The sequence below is a fragment of the Schistocerca gregaria genome, chromosome X (assembly GCF_023897955.1).
Source record: "Schistocerca gregaria isolate iqSchGreg1 chromosome X, iqSchGreg1.2, whole genome shotgun sequence".
NCBI classification, from domain to species: domain Eukaryota; kingdom Metazoa; phylum Arthropoda; class Insecta; order Orthoptera; family Acrididae; genus Schistocerca; species Schistocerca gregaria.
In genome coordinates, this window is record NC_064931.1 from 90,768,198 (window position 1) to 90,791,925 (window position 23,728).

General features: G+C 43.7%; 1 protein-coding gene across 1 annotated transcript in view; it reads left to right on the top strand.

Annotated features, from left to right (window-relative positions):
- The window catches only part of LOC126298748 (uncharacterized), a 30,108-nt gene extending 19,273 nt beyond the window's left edge, over positions 1-10,835 (top strand). Inside the window, exons 3-4 of the mRNA XM_049990193.1 lie at positions 10,094-10,208; positions 10,515-10,835. Coding sequence (XP_049846150.1) covers positions 10,094-10,208; positions 10,515-10,605 — 206 coding nt within the window. The 3' untranslated portion in view covers positions 10,606-10,835. The remainder of the gene's footprint in view (positions 1-10,093; positions 10,209-10,514) is intronic.
- The last annotated feature ends 12,893 nt before the right edge of the window (positions 10,836-23,728 follow it).

Genomic DNA, 23,728 nt, shown 5'->3' on the forward strand with positions numbered 1-23,728 from the left:
TTCTCCCACTGTCCTTACAACTCGCTCCCGTTGCTCTCCCATTCGTGGAAACAACAAAATTTTTAGGTCTTACATTTGACAGGGAACTTACCTGGTCTCCACTTGTCATATTTGGCTGCCCATTGTACCCATTCTCTAAATGTTCTCCGTGTTCTCAGTGGTATGTCGTGGGGAGCGGATTGAACCGTCCTACTTCGCCTATATCGGTCGATCGTCCGCTCTAAGCTGGATTATGGGAGCGTCGTCTACTCCTCTGCACAGCCGTCCATCTTACGCCGCCTGAACTCCATACAACATCGGGGTTTACGTCTTGCGATCGGAGCGTTTTATACTAGTCCCGTCGAGTCTTCATGCTGAAGCCGGTGAATTGCCACTCACCTACCGGCGCGATATACTGTTTTGTCGTTATGCCTGTCGGCTACTGTCAATGCCCGACCACTCATCGTATGGTTTCTTTTTTGAGGACTCTCTCGACCGTCAATACGGGTTGTATGTGTCTGCCCTGCTACCCCCTGGAGTTCGCTTTCGTCGCCTCCTTAAACACCTTGATTTTTCACTCCCTGCAACCTTTAGAGTGGGCGAGAGCCACACGCCACCTTGGCTTCAGGCTCAGGTTCGTGTTCACCTTGACCTCAGCTCGCTCCCAAAGGTTACCCCCCCTGGGTTCGGTATACCACTCCCGTTTTGTCTAACTTCGTTCGAAGTTCATTAATATGACCTTCATTTACAGATGGCTCTAAGACCAATGACAGGGTCGGGTGTTCTTTTGTCAAGGCACAAAGTTTCAAATACCGGCTACATGGCCATTGTTCGGTCTTCACAGCTGAGCTCTTTGCCCTCTACCAGGCTGTTCTTTACGTCTGCCGCCACCGACATTCTGCTTATGTCATCTGCTCCGATTCTCTGAGCGCCCTCCAGAGCCTCAGTGATCGTATCTGGTTCACCCTTTCGTGCACCGGATCCAACGCTCTCTTCAGCAGCTGGTGGACGACGGGTCTCCAGTTAGCTTTATGTGGGTTCCTGGCCATGTCGGTATCCCTGGGAACGAAGCTGCAGATGCCGCGGCCAAGGCTCTGGTCCTCCAGCCTCGGACGGCTTCTTGTGGTGTCCCTTCATCTGATTTTAGCAGGGTCATTTGTCAGCGCATTTCATCGCTGTGGCATGCCGATTGGGCTGCACTTACGGACAAGCTTCGGGCCTTGAAACCTCTTCCTGCTTCTTGGACGTCCTTCTCGGCGGTAGGAGGTCGTTTTGGCCCGGTTACGAATTGGATACTGCCGGTTCAGCCATCGCCATCTGCTGACGGCTGAGCCGGTGCCGTTCTGTCCATGTGGGCAATTGCTGACGGTCCGCCACATTTTAACGTCCTGTCCGAATTTTACTACACTGCGTCATGATCTTTGCCTGCCATGTATTCTGGATGCCATTTTAGCGGATGACTCAGGAGCTTCTGCTCGCGTTCTTGGTTTTATCAACTTCACACATATGTCTAAGGAAGTTTGATAATGCTGTTTTTTAATCCTATGCCTGTTAATGTCTTTTAGTGTTGTCCCTTTTAGTTGCTGTTTTAACTTTGTGCCTCGCGGTGCATTCTTAAGTTAGTCAGGGCGCTAATGACCATTGTAGTTGTGCGCCCTAAAACCACAGAAAAAATTCCTCCAGATGGTGCAGTACCCCTGAATGTGTAAGCTGCACTGAGTGATAAACTACCTAAACCTTTCCTACTTTCGGGAGGTTTTAATGCCAATAACCCTTTGTGGGGTGGCATTGTTTACTGGTCAGTGCAGAGATGTCGAAACTGTCTGTTCTACCCTTGCCCCTTAAATACTGGGGCCGCCATACATTTCACTGTGGCTCATGGTAGTTATTCAGCCATTGATTTACCAATTTGCAGCTCAGAACTTCTCCCATTTATTCACTGGAGAGCACATGACGATCTGTGTGGTACTGACCACTTCCCCATCTTTCTGTAACAACCCCCTCATCAGACCCACGGACACCTGCCCAGATGGGCTTTGAACAGTGTGGACTGGGCAACTTTCACCTCTTTCACTGTAAAACCTCCCCCACAAAGTAACATCGATGTGATGGATGAGCAGGTGACTAACACAATTTTCTGCGGCAGAAAACGCGATCCCTCGCTCTTTACGGTGCCTGAAGTGTAATGCAGTCCCTTGGTGATCGCCAGATGTCACTGAAGCAGTTAGACCTTCAGCGAGCTCTACAGCGGCATATGTGGCACCCCTCCCTGGAGTACATCACAGCCATTAAACGGCTCCGTGCTCGTGTTTGCTACCTTATCAAACGAGGGAAGCAGGAGTGTTAGTCGAGATAAGTATCGACCGTTGGGTGCTGTAAGTCACCTTCCAAAGTCTGGTAAAAGATAAAACGTCTTTTCGGTTAGCAGGCCCCAACAGGTGTCCCAAGTGTTACCATAAATGGCGTCCTATATACTGACGCAAACTGAGTACTTCCTCGAACCTCTGCGTCAGAATTACCCCCACCCCCACCTCCACCCCAGCAAGGTGTGAACAATCACCTAAGGCGGGAGTGCCCTCAGAGAGGGCCTCAACAAGGGAGGAGCGCGCCATCAGAGACGCCGGTAATCATGCAGATTCTTCTGCAATGATTTCCTAATCTTCCGCTTTGTCTGCTCACAAGCGTAAGTTCAGTCTCAGCCACAGACAGTTCTTCCATCGTTGCTACATTACCTTGTTGTTTCTCCGTCTGACGAAGGTCACGACTTCTCCACGAAATTGCAATTGCAGGTCCTGTAAAGTCTTGTTCCAGGTTACGGAATGGCACCTTGTTAGAAACAGTCAGTGCCCTCCAGGCACAAAAATTGCTGCGTACTTAACTTCTCCACACCTTCCCTGTCCGGGTTGAAGCGCACCGCACCTTAAATTCGTTACGTAGAGTCGTTTATACACTCTCTCTTGACGGATTGTCTGAAGGGAATTAAGCACTACCTGTGTGACCAGGGCGTAACAGCTGTTCATAGTTACGAAAAGGGTTCACACGAACATTGTTCAACCCGTACTGTCTTCTTGACATTTGACAGTTAAACTCCAATCGAAAATAAAAGCGGGCTATGAGAATTTCCGTTCGCCACTACGTCCCAAACCCTAGGCGTTGCTATTGGTGCCAGCGGTTCAATCGCACCAGCGAGTCCTGTTCCAACCCGGCTAAATGTTAGGTGTGGCAAGGATGCCCATGAGGGTGCTTGTCTACCTCCATCCCCTCGTTGGATAAACTGTATGGGTGACCACGCTGCTTCCTCTCCAGATTGCCCCCTTTTTAAAGACGAAAAGTTCATTCAGGAAATCAGAGTGAAGGAAAAGGTGTCGACCTTTGCTGCTCGAAAATTAAGTCGAAAGCCCACTGTGCCTCAGACAGGAAAATACAGCATTGTCCTTGCCTCTCCACGGCCAACAAAGGAGGCGGCCACACACTTGTGATTTAACCTTTAGTGACACGGTCGTCAGACCGGCTAGCGCAAAGATCGCCCGTTCAACCTCCCCACTTTCGCCTGCTCCATCTATGGCTCACCCTTCATCGGGTTCTGCTAAATCACTATCCCAAGTCAGACACCCAGACTTTCAAAAAGAGCATACACGTTAAAATTTTTTACATACCTCAACTTCACAACCATCTGTTCCTCCTTCATCTAAAAAATGGTGGTTCCAAGACAGCTAATATGAAACCCAGTTCCTCTCCTTCTCCGCCACGGCGTCTCATCTACAGCACCATCTGGCAGTAACAGCCCTCGGCTGTCTTCTGTGTCGCCGAGGCGCACTGCTGCCGGCCGATCGCTGGTGGCATGAGCTGCTCCTGAACAACCTATGGATCAGGATGTTTTGCCTTCGGCAGTGCCGTTCCACGCTGTCGGTCGCTAGTTCTGAGCAGTCGTTGACGGCAACCTTGGCCACGTTCTTCCATTTTCTGTCCATCCTATATCCATTATCCATTGGAATATCCGCGGCATTCGAGCTAATCGGGATGAATTGACGATCCTCTTAAGATCCTACTCGCCGATCATCTTTTGTCTTCAGGGAACAAATGTCCCACGACCGCCTTGTCTTCCCCCATTTTCAGTCAGTTCAATTTGATCTCCCCTCTGGTGAAGGCACTCCAGCACATGGACTCAAGATTCTTCTCCATAATACTCTACATTATCACCCAATCCCCTTACACTTCCTGCCAAGCAGTCGCTGTCCCTTTCTGGAAACACCTCTTTATACTGTATACATGCCATCGTCCACATCAATGGCACAAGCTGATCTCCATCTCCACCGTCAGTTTCCACCCCCTATTTGCTGGTTGGGGACTTCAATGTCCACCACCCGCTTTGGGGATCTCCACATCCATGTCAGCATGGCTCACTATTGCTAGACGTCTTCCACCAAGCGGATCTTGTTTCCCCTCAACACTGGAGACCCTACTTTTTGTCTGCCTCCACGACAACTTTCTCATTTGGACCTTTCGGTCGGTAACATTTAGCTAGCTCGGCGCTTCGAATGGTTCGCCCTTGCTGATACACAACGAGTGAAGACTTCCCATGTCATTCGACTGCAGCCACAACTACCATATATGCGCCCAAGACGCTGGAAGTTTGCCCAAGCCGATTGGACACTTTTTTCGTCTCTAGCGACATTCCATGAGTCACTTTCCTAACGTCGACGATGAGGTCACTCATATTACAGATGTTCTTACAGCTGCGGAACGTTCAATACCACGCACCTCCTAATTTTCCCGGCGCCCCCCTCCCCCCTCCCCCCTTCAGTTCCTTGGTGGAACGAGGCATGCCATGACGCAATACGTGAGCGGCGACGTGCTCTTCGCGTTTTCAGACACCATCCTACTTCGGCCAACTGTATCGGCTATAAGCAGTCTCGTGCGAGATTCCGTCGCTTCATCCGCGATAGCAAGAAGGCAAGCTGGAAATTCCTTACTAGCTCATTTAACACCTTCACTCGCTCCTCGGAAGTTTGGAGCAGGATTAGACGGTTCTGACGCGCCTAGTTTCTCCCCTGTCTCTGGGCTCACAGTCGCGCAAGATACGTTAGTGGACTCCGTCGCAATTTCTAACTCATTGGGTCAACACTTTGCTGAGATTTCGAACTATTTAAATTACCCGCCAGCGTTTCTCCCGAAGAAACGTGCAGCGGAAGTGCGACCTCTTGCTTTCACCTCTCAAAATCGCGAAAGCTATAATACTGTTTTCTCCATGTGGGAACTCCAACATGCACTCTTCTCGCTCCTCCACCCCAGGACCGGATGGTATCCTCATCCAAATGTTGCTGCATTTATCAACCCATAGTCTGCGTTACCTCCTTCGCCTTTATAATCGAATTTGGACCGACAGTACTTTCCCGAGAAGATAGTGGGAAGCTATCGTCATCCCTGTTCCGAAACCTGGAAAGGGCAAACATCTCCCCTCTAGCTATCGCCCCATTTCTCTCACCAGTAGTATATGCAAGGTTTTGGAGTGTATGGTTAATTGCCGTTTAGCTTGGTGGCTGGAGTCCTGCAGTCTTTAAACACCTGCCCAATGCGGTTTCCGAAAGCATCGTTCTGCAGTTGACCATCTTGTTGCTCTCTCCACTTAGATCATGAACAATTTCCTCCGGAAACGCCAAACAGTAGCAATATTTTTTGCTCTGGAGAGAGCATACGATACATGTTAGAGGACAGGAATCCTCCGCACACTGTTCTCTTGGGGCTTTAGAGGTCGGCTGCCCCCTTTTTCTTAGTGAATTTGTCAGAGCGCACATTTAGTGTGGGTGAACACCACTCTCCCCCACTTTCTCCCAAGAAAACGAGGTACCCTAGAGCTCTGTGCTGAGTTGTAATGTTTGCCAATGCCATAAATCCAATTATGGACTGTCTCCCTCCTGATGTCTCAGGCTCCCTGTTTGTGGACGGTTTTGCGATCTATTACAGCTCTCCAGACCAGCCTTCTTGAACGACGTCTTCAAGGTTGTCTCGATCGCCTCCAATCTTAGAGCCTCGAAACATGCTTCCGCTTTTCTCCCAGTAAGACAGTTTAATTTTTGGCGTATGGAGTTCCTTCCACCCTCCTTATATCTAGGACCTGTCAACCTTCCGTTTTCGGACGTCGCTAAATTCTTGTCTTCAGTTTGACAGAAAACTGTGCTGGTCCTCCCACGATTCCTATCTTTCGGCTCGCTGTCTGCGATCCCTCAACACCCTCCGTGTCCTGAATGGTACCTCCTGGGAAGCGGACAGTGTCCTTCTCCGCCTTTCGAGCGTCTTAGTGCGCTCGAAATTGGATTATGGAAGCGTAGTTTACTCCCCTTCTCGGCCATCTATTCTTCGGCGGCTCGACTCTATCCACCACCGTGAATTACGTTTAGTGTCTAGAGCTTTTTATACCAGCCCAGTGGAAAGCCTTTATGCTGAGACTTCTGAACCTCCGCTGTCCATCGGCGAGCTGTCATAAATCGTTATGCTAGCCATTTGTCTTCCATGCCCGCTAATCCGGCCCATGACATTTTTTCGACGCCTCCTTGGATGTAGGGTATGCAGGCCGCCCTTCCTCCCTACCACCACCGGGAGTCCGCTTCAGTCAACTGCTCCATTCTCTTGCTTTCCGCTTTCCTAAAACCTTCTTGACAACTTGGTACAGCACCGCCTTGGCTCCGCCCGCAGATCTGCCTGCTCCGTGACCTTAAATTTCCCAAGGATGGTATGCCTTCGCTTATCGTCGGGCATTTGCTGCTCTATGTGCACAAATGAAGGAAGCCACATTTACACTGATAGCTCGAAAACATCGTTAGGTATAGGGAGTGCCTATATTGTTAGCGACACCCCAAATCGATTTCGGCTTCCCGACCAGTGTTCGGTTTACACTGCGGAGCTTTACGCTGTTCTCCAGGCTGTCCACTACATCTGCCACCATCAGCGGATACAGTATGTTATCTGTTCAGATTCTCTCAGCTCTCACCTCAGTCTCGAAGCTCCCTACCCTGTCCACCCTCTGGTCCACCGGATTCAGGACTGCCTGCACTTGCTCCAGTTGGGGGCGTCTCGGTGGCGTTCCTCTGGATCCCAGGACACATTGGTATGTGTGGAAATGAGGCGGCCGATATAGCGGCCAAGGCTGCAGTCTCTCTCTTCGGCCAGCTATTCGATCGATTCCCTTCGCCGGTCTACAGAGTGTTTTATGTCGTCGTGTTCTTTTTATGGCACGCACATTGGTCGACACTTCCCCATAATAAATTGCGGGACGTGAAAGCTCTTCCCTGTGCTTGGACCTCTTCCTCCCGAACGCGTCGTTGGGAGGAGGTAATTTTAACCAGACTCCAGAAAGGGCAATGTCTTTTTTTTTTAGCCATCGACATCTAAGTGGCGATTCTCTCCCACTGTCTCCACTGCTCTCAGCTGTGGACGGTAAGACACCTTTTGAGTGCCCCTATTTAACTCCGTTACGCGCCCGTCTACAGATGTCGCCTGATATATCGTCCATTTTTAGCAGATGACACCCGCTCTGCCGATCGCGTTCTCGATTTTATTAGTGCCAGTAAAATGTCAGTCACTTGCTCTTTTTTGGGGACAACCAACCCATTTCTTAATGGATTTTTAAGCTTTCCTTCTGCTTTTTCTCCAACTTTTTGAGTTCCCATTGCTGCTGGTTTCCATTTTCGTTTTTTACAGTTTGTCACAGACCGGGCGCTAATGACCATAGTAGTTTTGCGCCCCAAAACTAAAACAAAAAATCAGCTACCATTACTTCTGTGCAGTCTTAAACATTTTGTAGAATACTTCTCAATTCCTTCGAAACAGGGTGCCCTGATTATAAACTAAAAAGGTCCTACCTGTCCCCACAATGCTTCCTCCTGTAACATTTTTGGCCTATGCTCCTCCCCTAGCTACTGTCTACCATCAACTTTCTCCCCTGCGTATTCTCTTCTGGTACTTAGTTTCTTTACAAGTAGTTTGCTGCTTACTGTGTAGTCAGTTTTAACTTTTTTCTACAGTTCTGACATGAGTGCACATGACCTTAGTTTTTGTGCCCTAAAATGTCTACTGCACCCAACTTTGACCTAAAGCTGGATGAAGTTATTCCCGTTCTTCTTAAACTAACAACTGAGTCATTAGATATTGTAAAAGCAAACGTAGATGAAATTGAATTGTTCCCTTTACTCAGTTCCCATTATTTCTCCCTTAAAACCTAAAAAACTCAATTTCAGAAGTTTTAATTTGGCCTGATGGCTAGAAACGTTTCTTTTGGACGATGCTTTTGAGTGTACACATCCCCATTTAGTTCCCCAGTGTCACCCAAGTAAAACTGCAAACCATGATCTAAAAATACCACTCCCTGTCTATACTACAGCAGCATCCACACTTGCAGCCCACTGCAACAATGTAAACACCTCAAACAGCGTTAAATCAGTTAACACACATTAATCCATGAAATTTTGTTACCGTGCAAGGTTAGTGATTCAGGCGTGTAACTGTATTCTACAGTTCCTGGTTTTTTTATTTCTAAAATGTGGTAGACAATTTTGAAAATTGCCTTCCTGTGTATCTTGTTCGTCTACTTCACTTCTAGTATTATGAAGATGGCTGCTTCATTAGGGCATGCTGTGAAAACTTTAGTTAATGTTAACTTTTCTATAGGTTTTAAAACAATTTCAATGGCACATTTTAAAGAAGTCATATTATTAAAACTTAAATTTAAGGATTAAACTATGTATTTCAGTTGCAATGTCTAGATTGCTTCGTAATTTGCTAAGAGTGCACAGTGATTACATGTTCTACAATCTACAATGAATTGGATATTTTAAATTGTATTGCTCTGGAAGTGGTGTCTTCAACATTACGTCATACCAGTTGGTAATGATGGGCATACACTATCTGAATTCTTTGCCTGTCATGCTGTTCGACCATATGAGGGGTTATTACAAAATTAACTCTATTCCTCACACCCCTTCTCTTGGTTTCTGCCGAGATCTTCATATAGGATACAATGTAGTTTAAACAAGAGGCATGTTGATCTGTCAGAAGAAAGTAGTTACTCATACTTATTGCCCAGAAGCAGGGGACAAGTCTTCTACCTGTTTTCCAGTCAGCTCCAGCAGATCCAGATCAGTTTATGACCTATAAGTGATGTTTTGGGGACTGTTACAGTGTTACTGTGAACTGATGAAAATAAGGCAGACTTCTGAAGTAGCTTTCTCTGGGGTTAGTAAATAGTATTACTGCTAAGCTCTCATTACACCATAAAGTTAGCTTAGTGTCAAATGCAGTTCTCAAATGTTCATCACCTTAATAAAGTTTAGTCAACAAAAAACCCTGCTCTTTTAATCAGCTGTTAGCCTGATAGCAATGTTAGACTAAGAAACACTGAAACAATTTTCTCTGTGAGCAGGCTTTTCTCGTGCATCTTCAGTGGTATAGCAATGTCTCAGTATAATGAACCTGCAACTGGGTAATTTTAGCTAAAAATTTCGCACTGTGATGAAGGGAATTTTCATGCAATGTAATATGCTAAAGCTGCAAAAGTCATGGGAACAAGCATTTTCTTTAAAGTAATGTTGTGTGAAGTGATGCATATGCCGTCTACTTTGCAGTTGAGCTACTGGTACCAAATAGAAGTAATGGCAAATAATACATTGTGCCACACTTAAAACAATCTAAAATCTGAGTATTTACTCTATTTTCAGAAAGAAATAGCTCTGATACAGAGTAATTAGAAAGACATAATGGACAACTGCTCTGATTGGCATAGTTCAAACTGTCATGTGTAAGTCATAGCTCAAGATACTAAGATGCAACATTTAAAACATGAAAAATTTATCTACATCGTGTATTCTTTTGTACTGGTGATTCAATATTTGTTGGAATTGAGAGTAGAGCCCAACAAAGGACATGGTTTCATTAAATGTATACAAAAGGTTATTTATGATTAAAAGTGGAATAGGGAAATTAGTTCCCTAATCTTAAAGGGGCTGAGGTTTTCCTTTCAATTTGACATTGTATTGACAACTAAATAAGAATTTGCTGAATATTACGGTACAATATTCTGCATGGTACATAGCTTCCATCGCAAATTTAACTTATGTTTCAGATTCTTCACACAGTGAGGGCTGTTCAACTTGTTCAGAGGATAGTTACAGTGACAGCGAAAGTCATTCTGAAAACTGCAGCACTTGCAGTGACTATGATACTGGCAGTGATCAAAGGTAAAATTTTAGTATGAAATACCTTATTAATAGAATACTCACAAGGTATCTGGAAAAATTAAGTTCTTATCAATTCAAATGTTAGTTTTAACGTACTTCCTCAATCAGCTGACTACTATAACTGATGCTGTAGGATTTGTGAGCTTAATTACATCATAGTGACAGGATAGGAAAAAATAAGATGTGTAAAGACATATTGTGCCACACCTGTTCAGTATTACATTAATAGTATGAAGCTTCCTCTATCCTATTCAGAACATGTTTTTTTGAGAATAGAGAACTGAATTTGGTTTAAAATTCTGGCAGTGACTCTCCATGCTCCTGCTCAGAGTGCTACAGTGAAGACGACTTGAGCCCTGATGACACCCCACTGAAGTCGAAAAAGAAACGGAAGTAATAAGTTTAAATTTAGAACTTGGCTGAAATTTTTAAATTTGAGACCTCATCTCAGCAATTTGCTTGTAAATGTAATGTGATTTAAATTTTAACTGGGAATGGTTTTAAATATTAATGGCTGGTACCAATGTGTGTAATTTAGAATTCAGATATTCACAATATTTAAGTGTGCATGCTTTTATAAGTGTAACTCTAAAGAAACGTTCCTCAATAAATTCACTTCGTATACAATGTAGTTTATTTATCTACTTCCATGAAATAAAAGGGATTATGCTTGTTGATAAATGCACCACCTAAACGTTGCATACCTGTGACCATACACTACCAGTACTTTCACAATTTTGGTAAGATTTTTGTATGCCTTAATTAACTCTATGGTGTAATACATTTAACCCTTTGCCTTAAGTTCCGTTAGTGTGAGCCGTAAGTGACTGCAAGGTACGGATGCGCCATAAGACTCCCGGCGCGACCACACGGTAAGTCTGCGGTACACCACACCTGATGGCGTCCGAAGTCGTCCGGGATTTGTAAGTACGTGTGAGATACTAGTAACGTGACATTTATACAGGTATCATGACGATTAGTTGCCCATTGGAAACAAGTCTCAAATGCAACGATGTATTAAAAAAAGTTTTATTTCTCTTTATAAGTAAACATACATCACACATCTTGATAATATTCACAAAATGCAATGATCAGACTGTATATTGTTCAAAACAATATGGGGCCTGTTAATACGTTGGCAAACATATTTTCAAACGCAACGTCTTCACAATGACGTGTACACGAATTTAAGTCTTAAATTGTATATCGTTCAAAACAAACTGGCAGACGTAATGAAACCCTGCACTTTCGCATTCGCACGATGTTTCGCTGCGTCGTTTATGCTTTCTGTATACTACACAAGCTCTCGCAGGATGGTGTTGGATCAATGTTTGGGAAAAGTGCCCAATGTTAAGCGTGCAGTCTTCGTGTTATATCGCCGGATGCTAATCGCCCCTTCAGATTACATTCTGGTAAAGGTGTAGTTTTCAACAATGATTCTGCAATGTGAATCGTACGTTCTCCGTAGCTCTGTCGTTTGCCGCAATGTATTTTGTAATACAAAATGTACGTGTTAAGGCAAGATCACAGGTAAAAATCTTGCGGTGTCCTTTCATACATTTTCTCATCACAGGAAACATGCAAGCATCTGATCTTGGCGATAAATTCCAATCATGCGTCTATTGTATTAAACGACACATTTCGGTTTCCAAGACGCATTGCGGAGAGGTCTGTGGCAACCATTTCTGCTGTTAAATGTTTCGTGGAAAGCATGTAACCGTCTCGTTTATCTTCGCATTTTAGTACCAATATTCTATTACAGCTCCTCACTGTATATTCTCCCTTCTTTAATTCTGCCTTCAGGAAGTCCGTGGGTATATTTTGTTAGGGCGCGCTGTTCCACTCAAATTAGTTTTATTGGTGAGGAGTTTTGAAACGTTTCGGCGAAGAAAACCAGTTATCTAAGGAACGCCCTTTGTGTAATAGCCTGATAGTCCTAGAACTACACTTTGAGGCACTGCCACTAGCATCAAGTTTGTCACTATCCATGTATATCTTAAAATCATAGCACTATCCTGAACTAGACTCAATGTATGAATTTAAATACCAAACCTCGCTCTTTTTTGATGGATTAAATTCCTTGTAGGATAAGTCTCTTAAATTTCATTAATGATGCATCAATGGCAATATTCTCTTGCATTGTGTACACGTCCTTAAATTTTTGATTGAACATATCTGACTGGCCTTACTTTGTTCAGCTTGTGTGTTTGCTAAACTGCAGATAGCTAGATTCAGAAATCTATGTACGTGCAGAAATCTCCCGAATGGCATAGTCTTCCTAAATATTGGCGTTTCTGTAACGGCCCTCCTAGACCAATACATCTGAATCGACGGTTTCCTTACTTCAGCTATGATTATACATAGCGCAATGTGTAGTTTTATTTCATTAGAGCCGCTATGAAACTTTTGGTCTAGTTTTAGTCTCTTCTGTTAAGTCAGTCTTGTGCATATCTATTCGTCTCAGTTAAGACGTTTTCCAGAATATATTAAACAGTAAACGTTTAACTTAGACTTTTGCTCAAGTGCTGTAAAGCTGCTTCCTTTATTCCGGGAATTTCCGTATACGTCCAAATTGTTGTTTCATTGTCTTCCTTTTGCCACATCTAAGACTGATTGTTGCTGGTGGTAGGTTTGCTCTTCGTAGTTTTCAATCACTAGCCGCTTACACCGTTAGCGTCAGAGATAAAACGTCGCTACCACTGTCACTGCCGCTGTCAAAATATGCTGCAAAAAAGAATTGTTGGCTATGCCACCCAATGTCTCCCTTTCCTCGTAGACAAGGTTGCTACACGTCTGGAACATAAAGTAATTGTGTAATGTCAACAGGTCCGAATGCGGCTAAGAACACTTCGTGTATGCCGCGTGTACTCGCAGCTCCGCAACGTCAGACGTTTACATGTGGCGCGGCTGATCGACTGCTCAAACGACATGAGCTTGTTCGGCGCGGTAAACATACGTCTAGGTGAGGTTTGGTCAGGTCGGCACGCTGTCTCACATGACCTTGTAAGCTAAGGGGTCAAGTGACACAGGAAATAGTGTGACCTGGACTATTAGTCATGCTATTGTCAGTGCTGTATGACACATTTCTGTAAATGGATGTGTAGGAATGAGTGAAATTTAATATGGTTCTCCCCCTGCTTCTCTATTTGGACCTATTTTATTCATGGCCGAATGACAAAGCCTGAATGGCATGTAGTAGACTGATAACTTAAGTCTAAGTAACCCAAACACAAACTGAATCCAGGTTGTCAGATTTTTGACACGGATATTGCTCCCTTGAATCCTATTCATGAGCCAGAGGTCAAACCAGTCAGCCGCCCATATAATTTACCATAAACTATCTGGTATAGGGTGTATATTTGTAACTAAAAGAATTTTCCTTATTTGCGGTTGTCATTCCTCAATATCAAAACATTTAAAGTACCTATGCTGGTCTCCCTTAATAAGGTACGCAAATAATTGTAATATTGACAGCTATCAGGGTAAACCAGGAATAGCATACAGACCTTTAGTCTGGAGTCTTTAGTGTACAGGGATTCTCTATATCTATTAATTGTTCTTTGGACTTCGATGTCAACTAAACCCTATCTACCTGCTATTGTAGAATTTCCTAGCAAATTCTCAGTACATGTCGCTTAAGCGGGCTCAATTCTCATCCCTCTTGCCCCCCCCCCCCCCAATTCGTTTCCAAATGATTGTGACGAAAGATACCTAGACTTTCACTTTTTGTGAAAACATCTGCTGGACATGTAAGCTTCGTACCACCAACAAAGGGTAAACGGTCCTGACATCACGATTTTCCAGAACTGACAGTTTTGCCGACCGAAAAATACCACACAGCAGCAGTATTAAAGTTACGTTTTACCGAGTACTTCTGAGAAGGAACGAGCAAAGGTGGTACAAGCTGAGACTTAAGCTGCCCGTGGCCTGCACACTCGTTCCGCGAGAAGTTTGGCACGCCATGGCCGGCCCTATTCCAAATGGATATTGTAATATTTTTGACAGATACCTGCAACAATAGCATATTCTATTTAGTATTTTCTCAGCTTATTCACCTTAAGAATACAGAGTACTTCTCTGGCTCAATATTACGTAAAACACACATTCCTTTCAGGCACTGTTCAAAATGTTTTACAGAAATTTTGTTAGCAGGTACTGCAAACTTTCTAAACAAATTAGAAATACTTTGAAAATTTTTGAATCTGCTTAGGGCTATTAAAAAATTACAAGGCTGGATGCATTTTTCAAAATGCTTCCGCAAATTGGTGCCATTTAATCAAATGTTACACATTTGGAGACAATATTTTTAGATATGCATGCCATGATAGCTGAGATATTAGACCTATTTAATTCTACCTACTATGTATGTTACAAGGATAGACATCCTACATTTTCATTTTTATAATTTTCCTTATAAAATTGTTATATAATTTAGTTGATTCTGCAATAAATCTTGGGTCTACTAAAGAAGTATGGACTACTGAAAGTAAAAGGAAAAAATAGAGCAATGCTTTAAAGTTTATGAAATGTACCTGAGTTCTGAAAAACACAATGTGCCGGAAATTGTGAACGAAGATAAGTCTCATTAAACTGTGCCTCAGAGCATAAAGCATAGTCTTCATCCTGCACCATTTCCTCAAGCTTCGTCTTGGCATTCCTTTTAGCTTTTCCTGCTAATTTGGTAACTTGAAGAGCGATCTTTCAGCTTCATGCACCGGTTGTCACACACAAGCAATTGATCTTCCCTATTATCCACATATCTATGCCTAAATTTCTCATGACTTCCGACCTTCCTATCACCCCTTCCCTTCTTTGAAACATATCGCTGCATCTAGTACACAAACTTTTAATCGTAAAAAAATTCATCATTCTTTCCCATATGCCATGGTTGAAACTTTAATTTGTTTTCAAAGTGCCGCCATGAAGACATTTACTAAGCAAAACAAGATCAGTAAGGTCTCTAAAAATTGGTTTTATTTAATTCATATCTTGCTCAGGAAGATAATTCTTATGAAGGTATTGAGGCTACAACTTTGCGTCAGCCGTTTTTCTGAAAGTTCGACGCTTTGTGAGCATCTTATAAGCAACTTATGTTTCAAAGTATTGGCCACTGCTGGCAACTTTCCCCATCTTTTGGGCATCATACGAATCCTGCGGAGGAAGAATAGGGAGTCTTTCGAGAAGATAAATGTATCGATCCAATTCTGCAACTGTTCCCATGACAATAAGCGCTGGGCAGCCAGGTCGTGTGCCATTTAACTAAGTTTCATCAAAGGGAAAGATGTCTGAAGAATACGGCGGGTGGGATAGGACTTAAAATTTCAGCGTTTCCAGGTACGTTTTCGCGGGTTTCGCGACATGGGGGTCGAGCACGGTCATGCTGAAAATATCACCTAGTCATGTATCACTTTCGATAACGGTATCCTGTGATTGTTCTCGTCGGTTGCAGTAGCATCGCAAGCTTTCTTTCACAACCATGCCGGTCTTAAACGTCAAAATCACCGTTCTCTAAGCATGGAAACCATTTTCTGCCAAAGTCCTGTCAAAATTAGGCGTCTCATCATACGTCTTACCCAGCTTTTCGTGAGCATCAGCAGCAGATTTCATATTAAAGCAGAAAATTAAAACCTCCTGCAGATGACGAGAATTGGGCTTGTAAGTTAACTCAGCCAAGAACAACTTTAAGATCGAATCAAAAATCCACTAGTACTGCGGCGGCGTTCTCAAATGCCTAGGTTTACTGTATGACACGAACTACAACTTGCACCTCTACCACCACTAATGCCATCTACTGCAGAACGTCGGAATCAAAGCTGTAGACCCAATATATTTGACCACTTTACTTTGCTTTTTGGTAACCACACCAAGGATCTACTGCTGTATGGCAGTCTGTAAAACAGGTTGGTCATCTGTGGACAACTTAGGAAAGCAGGTGGCCAATACAGCTTTTCTCATTCAGAGGTACAGTTCGTGTAATGGCCAGTCCATAATGTCCCTGAAAGTGTCTGCCTCAGCCAGGCAGGTCTTCAGTCAGATACCAACTTTCCTTTAATTTATCTTTGTAGGTCCCTCAATCTATCACCCATCCTCTTTTGCACATACCCACAACACTCCAGATTTGTTGCCAGAGTATCACTATAAACATTGAACTCGTTAATTCTATTGAAAGATTGAGTCCCCATCGCCAAGGTACTTCGTATATCTAACGTTATAGATGGGCACAGACCTCTGAAATATTTTTGGAGTTCAATCACACTCCATACCTTCACTATCACAAATGCTTAGAACGGATGGTCAATATATATATATATATATATATATACTTCTGTTACCAAGTGTGGCACTACTTAGATGAGCTTTCAACATAACTTTTACATTTTCCTGAGAAGTAGCACTTAAACCATTCAAGTAATGATGTCCTCGACGTTGACATGTCCTGTCAAGTGCAACAGCAATGTCACTGGTTCTATTAATATTTACACCTCTACTGATGTTTCATACATGTTTTAGACACAATTGTGCAAACTGCTTCCGCGAAACAAAAGTAAATACCAACAAAAAATAATTCACACTAAAAACTGCACTGTTCCCAACATATACAATGTATTATACTTCTATGCGTTGGAAACAGGAAGTTATTTTCAAAATAGTGGTTTCTGTAACAGAAATATAGGGGACGTCGTGGCATACATAAATGTAACTAGAGAATTTCGTATATACAGGTCTCAACTAAAACCCTATAATGTATAAATCGATGTTATCAAGAAAGTGCAGAATTTAATAAACGAAGAAATTTCAATTTTCCACTTAAAAGTACCTTTTATCCTTAAATGTCAGTGCTGCATCAGTTCCAATCGACGAGACCTGAGGGCGGAATTAGTCTCTTGGAGATACGTCTGTAAGTAGCCTGTAGAAAGAAATCGCCAAGAAATTTGTGTCGCATCGTTAGTGTTAGTGTGAGGGTGCGGGGGCTGCAGTGAAGTGCCAGTGGTGCGTTATTTACAGGTCATTAGAAACCTGAGATCGGTTTAGGCTCTTGGAGATGTGTAGGCAGGGTGCCTGTAGTATGTAATCACAAAGCACTTTGTGTGGCATTGTCAGTGTGAGTTCAGGCCCTACAGTAGTTTAAGTGGTGCGTCAGTTAAGTTTCTGGACCCCCTGAGGGCGGCATTAGACCTTTGAGATACTTAGACAAAGAGTCTGTAGTATGCATTCGCAAAACATTTTCTGTAGCATCCTCAGTCAGAGTGCAGAGACTAAAGTGGCAGTGCTGCATCAGTTATAAGCTATTACAGACCTGAGGATGGTATAAGTTTCTTGGAGATACATTAGCAGGGAGCCTACTACGCAATCGTGAAAAAATTTTCCTGTCGCATCATCTGTCTGAAGGCGCAGGGTCCACAGTAGCATCAATGCTACTAGACCTGTGGGCTGTAGTGGTATCTTGGACATACATTGTCAGTGAGCGTGTAGTACGAAATTACGACGTAATTTCACACATCAGTGTGAGGGTGTAGGGACTACATTATAGTGGCAGTTTGGCATAAGTTACTTGCTTCTGGAGACCTGAGGGTGGCATTAGTCTCTTCAGGTTACGTCCTTAATGAACCTGATGTATGCAATCATGGAGTTGTCACCTCTTAAGTGTCACGGTACGTATTAGTATTGGAGCAAGGGTACATTGCCCCAAGGGAAAGACGGCGTCTGTGGCGTCTGTGGCGTCGGTTGTCATCGCAGGTACTGTTATCCCAGAGGGTGGCAAAGTGCCCCATCCTCTGCCACGACCCCTGGTAGGAAGATGTAATTCCACCATGATAATGCAAGCTCTACTAGCCTCAGAAAACGCCGGGAAAAGTCACTTGGGACACCCCCACTAACCTGTGACCTGACCGCCGCCACTTAGGGATTTGTGGCAAAAAACTCAGTGCTGGGCTGCTGCAGAGATGGAGGAGAATACTTCATTTAGGGATAGTATATTTATTACAGTACCACAACACACAGACATGCTTATTTGGGGTAATTCTACACAGCCTACAGACATGCAAACCACTAGAAATATACCCCAGACTTTACTTAAATAATATGAGCCAATACTGCCATCCGGTGTTTGCCACAACCCCAACTGATGAAGTGCACAGTAGTCACCAGAGGGTGCTGTCATCAGATTACTGACATGACATCAGCTGATGATGCAAGTGGTGTAACCCAAAATGGTGGGAAACAGTTTTTCAACACAAGGCTCAAGTATTCCAGTACACAGCAGCAGCAGCACCACCACCGCAACAGGCTCGGTATGTCGGTATGTCGGTATGTCGGTATGTCGGTATGTCGGTATGTCGGTATGTCGGTATGTCGGTATGTCGGTATGTCGGTATGTCGGTATGTCGGTATGTCGGTATGTCGGTATGTCGGTATGTCGGTATGTCGGTATGTCGGTATGTCGGTATGTCGGTATGTCGGTATGTCGGTATGTCGGTATGTCGGTATGTCGGTATGTCGGTATGTCGGTATGTCGGTATGTCGGTATGTCGGTATGTCGGTATGTCGGTATGTCGGTATGTCGGTATGTCGGTATGTCGGTATGTCGGTATGTCGGTATGTCGGTATGTCGGTATGTCGGTATGTCGGTATGTCGGTATGTCGGTATGTCGGTATGTCGGTATGTCGGTATGTCGGTATGTCGGTATGTCGGTATGTCGGTATGTCGGTATGTCGGTATGTCGGTATGTCGGTATGTCGGTATGTCGGTATGTCGGTATGTCGGTATGTCGGTATGTCGGTATGTCGGTATGTCGGTATGTCGGTATGTCGGTATGTCGGTATGTCGGTATGTCGGTATGTCGGTATGTCGGTATGTCGGTATGTCGGTATGTCGGTATGTCGGTATGTCGGTATGTCGGTATGTCGGTATGTCGGTATGTCGGTATGTCGGTATGTCGGTATGTCGGTATGTCGGTATGTCGGTATGTCGGTATGTCGGTATGTCGGTATGTCGGTATGTCGGTATGTCGGTATGTCGGTATGTCGGTATGTCGGTATGTCGGTATGTCGGTATGTCGGTATGTCGGTATGTCGGTATGTCGGTATGTCGGTATGTCGGTATGTCGGTATGTCGGTATGTCGGTATGTCGGTATGTCGGTATGTCGGTATGTCGGTATGTCGGTATGTCGGTATGTCGGTATGTCGGTATGTCGGTATGTCGGTATGTCGGTATGTCGGTATGTCGGTATGTCGGTATGTCGGTATGTCGGTATGTCGGTATGTCGGTATGTCGGTATGTCGGTATGTCGGTATGTCGGTATGTCGGTATGTCGGTATGTCGGTATGTCGGTATGTCGGTATGTCGGTATGTCGGTATGTCGGTATGTCGGTATGTCGGTATGTCGGTATGTCGGTATGTCGGTATGTCGGTATGTCGGTATGTCGGTATGTCGGTATGTCGGTATGTCGGTATGTCGGTATGTCGGTATGTCGGTATGTCGGTATGTCGGTATGTCGGTATGTCGGTATGTCGGTATGTCGGTATGTCGGTATGTCGGTATGTCGGTATGTCGGTATGTCGGTATGTCGGTATGTCGGTATGTCGGTATGTCGGTATGTCGGTATGTCGGTATGTCGGTATGTCGGTATGTCGGTATGTCGGTATGTCGGTATGTCGGTATGTCGGTATGTCGGTATGTCGGTATGTCGGTATGTCGGTATGTCGGTATGTCGGTATGTCGGTATGTCGGTATGTCGGTATGTCGGTATGTCGGTATGTCGGTATGTCGGTATGTCGGTATGTCGGTATGTCGGTATGTCGGTATGTCGGTATGTCGGTATGTCGGTATGTCGGTATGTCGGTATGTCGGTATGTCGGTATGTCGGTATGTCGGTATGTCGGTATGTCGGTATGTCGGTATGTCGGTATGTCGGTATGTCGGTATGTCGGTATGTCGGTATGTCGGTATGTCGGTATGTCGGTATGTCGGTATGTCGGTATGTCGGTATGTCGGTATGTCGGTATGTCGGTATGTCGGTATGTCGGTATGTCGGTATGTCGGTATGTCGGTATGTCGGTATGTCGGTATGTCGGTATGTCGGTATGTCGGTATGTCGGTATGTCGGTATGTCGGTATGTCGGTATGTCGGTATGTCGGTATGTCGGTATGTCGGTATGTCGGTATGTCGGTATGTCGGTATGTCGGTATGTCGGTATGTCGGTATGTCGGTATGTCGGTATGTCGGTATGTCGGTATGTCGGTATGTCGGTATGTCGGTATGTCGGTATGTCGGTATGTCGGTATGTCGGTATGTCGGTATGTCGGTATGTCGGTATGTCGGTATGTCGGTATGTCGGTATGTCGGTATGTCGGTATCCTGCAATAGTGCAACCACAGAATACCGAAAAATTTAACATTGCTATAGAAGCACATCATGTCTGGGGGTTGCATGCGAGAATCAGATTGAAAATGTATGAAAGTGTGTTAAAGTGTCAATTTCCGAGTTCGACTAGGACGAAATAGGTTGTGCAGAGCGCTACATCAATCAGCAGATAACAAAGTATTATCCAACTCGTTCTCCCCCAGACATTCGCCTTACTGGTGTATCACTTCCCATTACAACAATGTATGGTGACTCTGCACTATGTGTGAAATTGGGTAACAACCTTGCTTATTTAAGATAGGCCTCAGTTACGAAGTTACACGATTTGGGTAATGCCATACGTCTTGCACTGGAGAGACTGTATCATTGGTGGCCTACCATAGACTCTGCACACATAGGGAGGAACGCTGAACCTAAAGGGATATATATTAAAATAAATAATTTATATATACGTAATTTCAAACCATGTTTTTTTTTATTTCATACCTTTCTCATTATAGTCAAAGTATTACAATTCTTAATTTTTTTTTCTTCAAATGCTATAATACATAGCTGTTTACTCTGTGCAGTCAATATAGCTCAGTCGGTTAAGTGATGGAACTATAGTAGCTAAACATATTGTCCTTTCCATTGTGTAGTTAGTATCATGGCAGGGTGGGTGAAACATACTCATCACAAGGATTTAAAAGAAGACATGAAGAACAAAAAGAATGGAATTCTCCTTCCTGATAATATATGGGCAATTATTGTAGGTCTATCGAATTGTGGGAAGACTAATGTCCTCATAACACTTCTAACACCTGTAGATGGAGTCAGATGTGAACATGTTTGTGAATTCTAAAAACCACTGTTTCATCCCACATATCAGCTATTGCAGGAGATATTGCACGGTGCAAAGGGCGTTACGTACAAGACATTAAGTGAAAGCACTGATATCCCTCCACCTGAAAAAGCAAAACCAAACACTGTCTTCATATTTGCCGATGTTGCTGTGGAAAACAAAGACCAAATTTGAAAATTATTGTTTCGGTCGTCATATGGGTGCTGATGTATTTTATCTAAGCAAAACACTCCAGAATCCCCAAAAAGTTGGTTGTGGATAACGTAAAGGTATGTGCTGATGGCTGGAATCGTTAACAGTATGGGTTTCTCGTTATTGATAAAACAAGAAAACTGAGTGATGGTAGGTACAGGAGAAACTTTGAAGAGTTTTTGCATATATAGCGTGGTAAGAGAGGTTAGTACAACAGTATACGCCGCACCATGGACAAATTTGCGCGTATGTCTAGCTCTCCACCCGAGAGAATGGGTCTTCACAGAACATTCGCCTATACATGGATGCGAAAATTCAAGCCATTGTGCATAGAGTGGTGAATACGTTAAGTGAAAAGGTCGAGTCTATTGAGGGGAAAATAGATGTAGAGTTCCTTGTTGAGAAGAGCAGGTACAAAGTAAGAGGAAGGAAAAAATGACCGGATCTATACAAAGCCTCACGCTACGGAGATGTCTGATTAGTATACACAGGGATGTCGACGAAGCAGAAAGTTATTCAAGCACGGAAAGCAGTCCACGAGAAATTGCGGTTGTTGAGGTTCGACGATGGTATTGACATTGAGGATAAAGCCGTGAACAATCGAATCCAGCAGTATATATATATATATATATATATATATATATATATATATATATATATATATATATATATATAAAATAATGACGACCCCAACGAGCTAATAGATCGACTACAGCTGCTCATGGCATCAGCTGCTAGGGGGGAGGTATCATTGAATAAGTATGGAGAAAGTAGTTCGAGAATTGCACAAACCAGCACGTAAAGCATACCCTCGTAGGCATGTTATGATTAAAGGGTTCGACGACTTTTGGCAAGCTAATCTTGTAGAAATTAGGGAATGTTCACATGAGAGTAATGTATTCAAATAGATTTTAATGGTTAATGATACATACTCAGAATTTTCCGGGGCATTACCTACCAAAATAAAAATTAGTAGAAATGTCGCAGATGTTTTTGAGGGTTTGCTACAGACAGGGACGAATCGATTCCCATATCATAAGGTAGTCGGAAATGGTTTCTTTCAGACGAATATGCATATAACGTCATACGGTGATTTTCGATTTGTATCATAATGCCTTAGTTTACGAAAGTTCAGATTTGAATGCACCTTTTGCTTGATTTCAACATGCCAGAAAAGAGAAACTGGCAGTGAAAGGGAGAACGTCCTTGCAGTTTGCCCCAGTGCGACAGATGAGGACTGCAAAATTCTGAGTATAGTCCAAACATGGAAAAATAACACAAGGTCACCCAAGTATTGGTCATTTAATGTGTTGCAAAGTGCAGTGCATATATCCACAACATCTTGGAAATGGTAGGCTTTGCTATTCTGTGACTAAAAGCCAAACTCTTAAGATTCCCCATTCGTCAGGAAACGTAATGTTACAACCAGCCAGCAACATAACAGGGTGTTCACCGGTTTTTTATTAGTGATCTAGGCTGGTATGATCACAAAACATAACCATATAATTCTTACTCTCTAGAAGGTGAGATAGCCCCCCCCCCTCCCCTCATGACTGTGTCACACTTTCTATTTCCATCTTCTATCATAGACAGCAGCTTCTCGAAACAGGCCATGTCCATCCTAACGAAGTTCCGAAATTCCTGCGGATCTTCGGGCCTTGGTTCTTTCACTAACAGTGAATATATTTCCCTGCCTTCCACCCTCCTCCTCAGCCAGGGTCGATCCCAACGTTTGACTTTTCGTTTTCGTCGCCGTTCTGCCCTACTCCGAAGATTCACTGTCACTGCCAGGGCAATAGCTCCAAAAACAAGTGGATCCTCCATGTGCAATATACTGTATAAATGCAAATTTCGATATACATATACCTGTGCAATCAAGTGTCGTAATATCAAACTGTGTAACGTCCCCTTAGAAAAATTTATACAAGACTGTGCTTAAACTGACACAATATTTTTAGCGCAAAGCAAAAATCCCTACAAAAGAATGGCCCTGACTAACATTAACCTATACGTTTCACAAATAGCTTACCTCACAAAAATCTTGGTTACTCGAACTACTGCGATACAGCGAGCGCCACTACTGCCAACTAAATAAAAGATTCAAACTACGGAAGGCACTAA